Source organism: Montipora foliosa, chromosome 14 (genome assembly GCF_036669935.1).
Source record: "Montipora foliosa isolate CH-2021 chromosome 14, ASM3666993v2, whole genome shotgun sequence".
Taxonomy (NCBI): domain Eukaryota; kingdom Metazoa; phylum Cnidaria; class Anthozoa; order Scleractinia; family Acroporidae; genus Montipora; species Montipora foliosa.
This window is the reverse complement of record NC_090882.1, coordinates 20,543,998-20,553,997: the sequence shown is the minus strand read 5'-3', so window position 1 is coordinate 20,553,997 and position 10,000 is coordinate 20,543,998. Positions and strand designations below refer to the sequence as shown.

The window sequence follows — 10,000 nt, the reverse complement described above, 5'->3', positions numbered from 1 at the left end:
TCCTTCAGGGTTCTTGCTGATTTCCTGTTTCATAAAACGATCTTTATGAAGGTTCGCGTCTCCAAAATAAAACTCAACCTGACAAAAGGATGAGGATGAAGCAATAACTTGAAATACACATTGTTAAAATGGTAGCACTTTTATGTGTACTCTGAAAGAAAGGTAGCTGCAATTTACAACAGCCAGCGCCAAAATCAAGTCTTCAATGCCTCCTACTAGAGAGAACAAACTAAACTCTACAATAATTTTCTTGCTTCCTTCCAATTATTATGGCAGATTCTACTTACTTTTGTGCACATCATTATTACATCAACCAGCGGATTTTAAATCTTAGCTAGTTTATGACATCAATTTACCTTCCTTTTTCCGCTTAAACAAATTCATAGAACTTCTTAGCGATATTTACATTCTGGCTCAAAATCCATTTCTGGCAGCGTTCGATGAGGTAACTCAGTTCCTTGTCAGTGTTCATAATTGATCGTTAAGTCATTTCTCAATTGTTCATGGTGTCCCCCAAGGATTAGTCAAAAACATTTATTATATTGATTTGATATATGCTTGTACCTTTGTACTCTCTTTTAATGCCTGCGTGCAGTTCTATGTATTTTGTTTGTTTTTCTTTGAATCGATCTGCAATTTTGTCTACTATTATTATTATTATTATTATTATTATTATTATTTAAAGGCGAAATCAAATTTAAAACATAAAATCAAGGGTAACAACTTCTTTCCTGTGGAAGTGTCTACTGTGTCTACATGACACAAGTTCTTTATCTTATAGGCAATCAAGTAAGGAGCGAGTCTGGACACTTTTAAACCAATTATCTGGACATTTTAAATTTATTATTTATGTCTGAACCAATGCAGGGTTTTAGAACCTATCACCAGACGTTTTGTCACCTGTTCTAGAAGTTGCGCTTGGATTTTCCGAGTTCTTTTCTTGTGCTTCTTTTCCATTTTTTCTTCCTCTAAATGATGAGTATTCATGATCGTTATTTTCTCTTGCTGGAATTAATTTGTAGTTAAAAACCAATAAAATCCTGTAAAATAAATTAATAAATTTAATTAAAAGGTAATGGAATACAAACCATTACTTAAATCCTATTACCTTGACATCGAAATGTTACATCTGGTACACCATTATGGGGCGCCGTTTGTTAAAAAAATTATTTTGAACAAATTTGTGACATTTTTTCTTATTTAGAAATAATTAAAACTGCCAGAAAATTTATTTATAAATAAGACGCAAAACTTGTCGCATGATATGTAAATAATTGTTTTAGGCACATCCTGATTTATAAATAATTATGATCGCCAAATGAATTATATATAAATAATGAATTATACAATTACACAACATTTACATAAAACATTTACACAATTTTGTGACATTTTTTCTTATTTAGAAAAAATGTCACAAAAAACTTCAAAACAATTTTTTTTACAAACGGCGCCCCATACACCATAAGCTTTCAGAAACATCGACCCCTGGGTGAGGACAACTATATATTTTGCCATTTTGCTGGAAAGAGTAGAATAGACCCAAATATTCAAACTTTCCATATTGCTAAAAGTTTAACAGTGCTTAGTGCAATCTGTGAAAGTTTCTTTCTTCGAAAACTTGCAGACTACATTTGTAGTGTCTGAACAACTAAGACATATGAAGTTGCTGCAATCCATAAAACAGTGAATTCGAAGTTCTCCCTCGAATCGTGTCCATAGAACCTCGTCAAGTCTTGGTTTTCATAATATAACTTCGTTTCAAACTACAATGTAAAGGGAAAAAAGTGCAGAAGAGTGATACAAACCTACATTTAAGAAACGTATAATGTTTTCGTTATGGGTTCATTATGAATTTCTCTGGTAAGAGCTCCATGCTAGCATCCATGTAGAGCACTTTATATGTTTATACCATATATGGTATATGCTAATATGGTAGGCTAGGCCCGTTTTTGTTCGGGGGGTGGGTACGGCTACACGTAGGTTAAGATATAACCTGGAAGAGAGCCAGAACATTTACGCGTGCGCTGACAGAATGTTTAAACAAGAGAAAAAAACGCAGTACCTCCAGACATGGCGCTGGAGCGTCGTACCAAACGAGTCATCCCGGGATTTCGGACCGTGCGATCGCTTTTGGACGCAGTTGGCCATTCGCTGCTTTCTGCTACCGACCTCGCCTCCCGGTACGGCATTGAGGGAGAGATATGTCAGCCCCTAAACCATATAAGACAAATCCCACGCCTACTCACAGCTCCAGACCACCCTTGTCAATATTAATCGTAAGAATTCGATGGGTTATATATTTAAGAGAAAAGTCATTTTATCTGTCATATGGTACTAAGCACTAAAGTTGAAGAGTACAGTGTGCGCACGCGCACTGCTTAAGGTAGCGTACATACATGCATAAACTTTTTCATCTCGAATTTCTGAATAACTACAGGAGCTAATATCTTCGAGACATTACATTTACAGCTAAAATACATAGCATATGCAGATACATACTAAATACATAATATTTAAAATATATTCATTGAAAAGAAAAGCCGCTGTACAAAATGCGGCCCTGGATTTTCTATTAAAACCAGTAAACTGTAGCGCATTCCGCAACTTAGCTGATACGTAAGAAAAAAGAACTAAAACCATAGCTGGTTGTTCTAGGTTTATTGAGAGACAGAATGCAATTTCCTCGAAAATCATAAGAAGAAGACCGGAGCTGAGAGAAAACGCACTTACGTGAGCAGTTAAATAGCCCTTTTCACAATTTTTTTATTACAATATGATCTAGAACGAATGTGAGGCAATTTCGGGCTATTTTGTAGTTTTAACTCGAAATTGCCTCGCATCCACCTTATATTACATTGTAATACAAATGAGAAAAACTAACCGTGAAAAGGGCTGTTATTTTAAAAATACAGATTTAAATACAGTAATATGAGGAAATTGTGAATGCGCTTATTGCGTAGAGATGTAGGGTTTGTCTTTAGTGGTAAGACGACAAGTAATCTGCAAATATAACCCTAACATATACGGCGGTTACATAAAACAGCGTCAATACAAAATGGGGCCCAGGATTCTCATATGGGTAAAATCAGGTCACGCATTCCACAACTTAGCTGATAAGTAAGAAAAAGAACTAAGACCATAACTGGTTGTTCAAGGTTTACTGATGGACAGAATGTGCTTTCCGCTAAGATCATGAGAAGAAGACAGGAGAGGAAACTTGTTTTTCATATAAGCAGGAAAATCGTTAAAAAATAGACGTTGATACAATAATATTTTGAATGCGCTTATTGCATAGAGGTGTAGAGTTTGACTTTAGTGAGAAGATCATCGTAAGAGGACTGGTAAATCTGTAAATATTCTCTTATTTAGCGTTGCTAGTTTTTCCGTATTGCGCCCACCACAAAAATGCCAGATAGAGGGCCAGTAACAAAAATGTGGTAAGATATACTGTTGTAAAACTTAATTATGGTGTCCCTTGGTATAAGGCTCCGAAAGCGCATCATAACCTAATCCTTTTTGACCAGAAAAATCAAGATTATTGTCTATTCCAAGCCCTACACCCCTTTTTTTATTCATAAGATACAATTTTATCTACAAGGGCCAAAAGGCCCAGGTAAAATGTTTAAAGGTCACAGTCACGGTCACTTCCCTTCGGGTCGGTTGCGTGACAAAACCGGGAGAAATCCAACTGGCACCGATGTTGCGCTACGTAATGACCTTCTCACAAACAGATACTTTGGCGACTGCGTGGGCCGTCTGCTCGTTCATTTTTAACTAATTTATAGCCGCTTAAACCTGAATCTGAACTGTGCCCTGGGCTAAACTTCAGACCTCGCGTCCTGTTCCTAAAAAAGTTCAGGACAAATACTTTCTATAAAATTTTAGAAAACTTCCCAGAGCGCTGAAGACATTCCAATTCTTGTCACGTGGTACGTTACTCTGCATAGGTCGTCGTCTTGCAGACAAGTCTGGCATAGTCCGTGTACATTAATTCGGAACTACAGAGATTGTTGTACCATGGCGGCAGCTAGATATGATCACTACGACTACTTGTATAAGATCGTGTTGATTGGTGATTCGGGGGTAGGAAAATCCTCGCTTCTTTCTCGCTTTACGAGGAATGAATTTGACTTGGAATCCAAGTCAACTATTGGAGTTGAATTTGCAACAAGAAGTATAGTAGTGGACGGAAAAGTCATTAAAGCTCAGGTAAGATTTTATCCAGGGTTCTTTTGTGTTCTTAGTAAATATAGATAACTTTAAATAGACGTTGTATATGAGCAGGGGAGAATTAGCCGGTTTGCATGGAAGCATTTTTGTAGAGCTTTCTATATAATTTCTTTAATTAGTAACATATCCATAGAATTGAGGCATAAGTCTCTGTGATCTTCTCAATCAGGCGCAATTCAAAAGAAGCAAAAAGTTACCTTTTTTTCTTTAGGTAAGCTTATTAGCAATACAAAAGCTGCGCTCCTAGGTTAAACGTAATTTTTTAGGTAATGCAATTGTCATTCTTTGTGTCAACACAGATGTTTTTTCAATCTTGAACAATTAACTTAGTGAGAAGTACAAGCAATTTTTGAAACATAAATGATCAAACTTGTACAAAGTGATGCACCTTTTCAAAAGGCAATTAAATTTAGTGGTCTGCAATTCTCGCAAAGAATAATACTCGAAATGCGTGAACGTGAAAACGTCTTCCTGCACGTGCCAAAGTAAATACACTTTAAGAGCAGCCTTAATAGTTAAATTATGATGGTAAATAAATAGAAGGTGTTCCCATTGAAACGCATTTTGGAGGTAAAAAGTCTCAAAATACTTGGGGAGTTTGAATGTCAACTTGATGATATCAGGCCAAGAAAGGTTGATACTTATTTTTTAGTTCTAGCAGGGTGGCACATTGGTGTAACACAGTAACTATCACAGGTGTGGTTAGATTTCAGTTCTATTGGGATCAGCAGTTTTACGTTGGTTGGGTTTTTAAGTGTTCTCTTGGGAAAAAAAACCGTTTCCGGTTGGTTTCGTTGGTCAACTTTTTCAACCAGCATCAAACTTAGTTGAAACTGTTGAAAAAGTATGGGCAGCGACTGCTGTCGTAAATGCAGGCTTTTTAAAGTCAGTCGCAGGCTCCAGCCATGATTTGTCAACGCAGAGAAGTCTGGTAATGACTATTCCCAGGCATTACCGTTTTTCGCAAAGTGTTTTATTGGAAACGTCAACTGCTTCAATCACAAGCTGTTACGGTCGAAACGTTGATCCCAACGGAACACAACCTTAGTTTCATATACATAATTTACAGTGTGACCGGGAGAACTGTCAACACCTAAAATATGTCAGGAATGCTTCTTGTTTTTAAGCCAATCATGTTTGAGGACTTCAGTTTGTTTCAAGTTATCTATTTTATTCGCAAAACGACCAGAATTAGCTCAAATTAAATCAATCACCCGGAAAATCTAAAGCCGACACAATATTTTTGCCACACAAAGACTCTGTGGTTTAGCAAGTGGATTTTGGATTCCTGATTCGACACAAATAACATTCCTGATGTATTTCAGGTGTTCTCGGTTTTCCTGGTCACGCTGTTACAATGCATGTGATTTAATAGGCCAAAAAAAAAAAAATACAAGAGAAAGTATTAACCTGTGAGCTAAAAACTCCTCTTGTACAGTATGCCATCTTATACCGACAAAATTCTGGCTCAGCCTGAGCCAAAGTGTTCTTGAACTTTTTGCGCTGCTATTGACTACTTGAAGTGTTGTTAACAGGTAACAGTGCTCACTTTGATACAACACAACATTAAGCTGGTCCATTACCCATCAATGTATCTGAACACTTCTTATTTAACTCATTGAATCCCGGGAGTGTTACTCTAATGCCAGACGATTTTACTCGTCAACTGCGAGTGTGCACCTGGGGAGTCAATGGGTTAAAAAGACAGGACATGTTTTTAGCTGTATGGTTTCTTAAAAGATAAGGACCTTAGCAATACTCTGGAGACTGATACATCACCCAGATGCAACTTTAGCCAAGTCATTCAATTTCCTTAATTCTCCTGATTCATCCTACCACACTCTATCTTGAAAAAATGGATGTATTGAAAATCTTTTTTGCCATTAGGTATGGGATACAGCTGGCCAGGAGCGTTATAGAGCAATCACAAGCGCATATTACAGGGGCGCTGTCGGTGCCATTCTGGTCTATGATTTATCAAAACAGAAAACCTTTGAAAATGTTGTCAGATGGCTGTCAGAAGTTCGTGACCATGCCGAAACCTCAATTGTCACAATGCTAGTTGGAAATAAATGTGATTTGAAACATTTACGAGCCGTCCCAGTTGAGGAGGCCAAGAAATATGCAAGTGAATCAGGCTTGTCCTTCATTGAAGCTTCTGCCCTAGATAGTACAAATGTAGAGGAAGCATTTACACAGACTATCAAAAAGTCCACGAGGTACAGCTTACAAAAATCCGAAAGGAACTTGACATGCCAGGACAAAGCAATGGCTCAACAGAAAGAAAAGGCAAAGTTGTGGAAGTTAATGAAGCATCAAAGGAAAGTAATTGCAACTGCAGTTTGCTGTAATGTGATTTCATCTCAAAAACTATTGCAAATAAACTTATGAAAGACATCCTTATAGAATTTATAGTTACAGTAAACATAAAAATAAGCCTTGTTCATAAGAATCCCTGCAAAAAAATTCCCTATAAAACCCTTTCCTCTCACGAGTGCAGACTTAACACAGACATTCCGTTTGCGAACCTAAAGCTTAAACTTTTAAGCAAAAAGACTTGAAGTTCTGGAAAAACTTATCTCAAGTTATGCAAAGAAAATTTCTAAAACTTAGGACATAAATTCAGTGGTCCTGAATAAACTCCAGCACGCACGCTTTGTAAATATGCAGCTTGTTTCCTCCTTGCAATAGAACAAATGGCTTTACAGGCCTTTAGATATCACTCTGTACAAAAAAGGATGTTCACTCTTTGAAGTCATTTAATTGATATATTTTTCCCAGATCCCTTTAATTTTGGGAATATTTGAGTGGAGTTATTCAATTTAATAAGATCCATGGGTGTTTATTATGTACTGCCTACTCCATTCTTTCTTGGATTGGAACACATGAAAACTAACCCATTGACTCCTAGAAGTGAGACCGGGTAGATTTTACTCTAACATCTGCGTCATACAATTTTACTTGTCAATGGAAGGCAGTTCAGGAATCAATGGGATTAAACCACTTCGGTCTTCCTTTTGTTTTGTATTTGCATTTACGCAAAACATTGCTTGAGGAGAACAAAAAAATTGTGGTCATAGAAAAGGAGAGAATATTTTTTGTATTTGGTATAGTTATCCCACTTCCCATCCTTTGTAACAGGATTTTTGTGAAAATGAATTTAAAATTTTATGATACAAGTTTTCAATCAAAGAAACAAAAAAATATGCTGAGAAAGCTCTTAAATTGTGCAAATGTTGTTTCTTGGTTCAATAAGAATGAGTCTGTACTATCCAGTAAAAATGTGACAAGCTTGTTGAAAAGAATAATGTTGTTACCTAATCTTTTTGTCTAGTGCAATTTTTGATAGCATAGATGAGTGATAAAACTGCTATAACTGAAAACTATCAAAAAAGATTTTTATGGATAATACAGAGAGTGCCAGTAACAATTACATTATTAAATAAAATGAATGTATATCAATAAATTTCTATTATCACGCAGCCATGAAAATTTTGTGTTCGTGTTTGGCCCTGTATTAGTAATTGGTTACAGGTATAGGGAAATAACATCCGTTCATCTTCAGTAATAAAATATTATTTGTAACAAGTGTGACCTTAATGGTATTTTAACCTCACCTCTGTCACTCGACTGTGGATGACATCATTAAATGAAACATAATTATTTTCAAGTGGTGATGCTAGTTTTTCTCTAAAAATGTGGTTTACGTGAATATTCTGCTGGTTGCTGTTGACTCTTCCATGGGTGACTGCTTTAGGCAGGGGATAAATGTCTTATCACCTACTTGTACAACACTTGTAGAAGGCATGAGAACCTAGTTTAACCTAAGATGTTAGAACGTTTTGTAGTGGCTGGTAATTTTTGACAGCAGCCAGCTACATTTGAGTAATTAAAAGAAATGTTAAAAAAAGTGGAGGCCCCAAAATAATTGTTGGTCTTAAATATTTGCATTAAGACAGATGTTATTGTCTTCTAATGATCGATATTCACTACTTGCACAAATCACATAATACAACTCCTTTATCCCCCCAAAATCTGCATAGGCATTGTTTTTGACTGAAAATGTCCCAAGAGAAATAATATTATATCGCAAACTATGGTTATGCAAAAGTTTTGGGGGTAATAGAGGTGCATTATGGGATTGTGCAAGTTGTGAATGGACGGAAAGGTTAAACATTAAAAACGTTGGCCAGTTCTTAAAGTTTTCACAATTAAAAATTAAGAAATCCTGCTCTAAACAAGTGGAGTTTTAAGCTGGGATTTCCAATAATTTTCACAAGCAAAGAAATTGGAGGATGGCTTAGTTACAACCGCATCTCCCATCTCTGTGACCCAGGTTCAAGCCTAGCCTCGGCATATGGTTGTATGTGAGATGAGTTTTAGTCGCCTACAGCATGACTCCAAGGGTTTTCTCCAGGTACTCGAGTTTTCCATTCTCTTCAAAATCGACTCTCAGTCAATTACATCCAGCTGGAGGTAGATACCCTTGATAGGGACGACTTCTGGTATCCTTTTTCCCTTTCATCAAATTGAATGAATAAAGTTGCTATTATCATTATCATTGTTATTATTATTATTTGCCCAAACATGAAGATTGGTAGAACTAAGTGATCATCATTTAACAATAATATGAAGATCACTGATGAAATAAAATGACAGGGTTCATACACTTTTTATGATCTAAAATTCCATGACTTTTCAAGGACGTTCAAGTACCACATAAGACAAAATCCATGACCTAGGAAACCCTGAAATGTAAACGGTCCAGAATGACTCTCAAAAACAGCATATAGATAGACAGGTTGTAGTGAGGTTTGCCAAAAATCGAGACAACGATAATTTTGTTTTCTAATTCCCCATGACTTTTCCTTTTTTTGTCAGGCTCCCCAGGCCTGGATTTTGGAAATCCAAGATCTATACAAAGCCTGAAATCAAGACAAAATTGCTTTGGAGACACAAAACGTAATTTGCATCCTAAATTGATTCTCCATTTGTTTTATTCACTTCATTGATAGCTATCTAGTCCAAATACAGTATTAACTAAGAGTACTGTAACAAGACTTTTACAATTCAAGGTTTTATAAAAACCCTTACATGTACATCAAACAGAACTTTGAGTCCTATGCTTTTCCACTTAATATTCATTTACTGACTTAAAAATATTTAAATATCTGTGATTTTCACCTACATTACATTAAGTCTTGTGACAACGTTTTAAAAATGTACATCTATGATTACCTAACGTGAAGTTCAAAATTACTGTAAAACAACTCAGTTTCTTATACACATTAACAATGACAGCTTTTAAGGCGACTAAAGGGCTCCCCACATTGCAGCAGGTACAAAACACAGGTCACTGGTCATTGTTTTACCAACACAGAAAGAACTCTGAACATTGAATAAAGATAACCTTAGGCCTAATTGCGCCTAATTTTAGCATCGGTAAACAGTTAGTGTTGTTTTTGTATTGGTAAAACAATGACCTTGTTTAAGTGAGTTAAGTCGGTGTTTTTTCCCAGGAATTAATTTTCATATTTATTTTAAAATACAACCTATAAATACATTATTTTGTAACATGCTAAGCAAGCTACGATTGGTCAGTTTAGCATACCATAAAAATTATTCTACAGTAACTAGCCTGCTAAATTTAAAAAGTTTTTTGTTGCTTACCACAAAGAAATAGAGACAATACTCATTAACCTTCTTATATTATTTGTAGCTCTCATGTGTCCCTCCCTAGCCAAGAAGTAAAGAGGTGGCTGTTGAA

General features: G+C 36.0%; 2 protein-coding genes and 1 pseudogene across 3 annotated transcripts in view; 1 reads left to right on the top strand and 2 right to left on the bottom strand.

Annotated features, from left to right (window-relative positions):
* Positions 1 to 1,894, bottom strand: part of LOC137985245 (la-related protein 7-like) — a 16,549-nt gene extending 14,655 nt beyond the window's left edge. Inside the window, exons 1-3 of one of the 2 annotated variants that reach the window (XM_068832804.1) lie at positions 1,809 to 1,894; positions 901 to 1,040; positions 1 to 78 (exon numbers count right to left, since the gene is read on the bottom strand). The exon at positions 1 to 78 is cut by the window's left edge and continues 1 nt beyond it. In XM_068832804.1, the coding sequence (XP_068688905.1) occupies positions 1 to 78; positions 901 to 987 (165 nt within the window). In that variant the 5' untranslated portion in view covers positions 988 to 1,040; positions 1,809 to 1,894. The remainder of the gene's footprint in view (positions 79 to 900; positions 1,041 to 1,808) is intronic. The other variant, XM_068832805.1, reaches the window with a different exon arrangement.
* A 2,002-nt stretch (positions 1,895 to 3,896) lies between these two features.
* LOC137985624 (ras-related protein Rab-11A-like) lies at positions 3,897 to 6,675 on the top strand (annotated as a pseudogene).
* Positions 6,676 to 9,206: 2,531 nt separating this feature from the next.
* Positions 9,207 to 10,000, bottom strand: part of LOC137985620 (ankyrin repeat and IBR domain-containing protein 1-like) — a 40,220-nt gene continuing 39,426 nt past the window's right edge. The window contains exon 25 of the mRNA XM_068833256.1: positions 9,207 to 10,000. This exon is cut by the window's right edge and continues 456 nt beyond it. The gene's annotated coding sequence lies outside the window, so the exon portion shown is untranslated.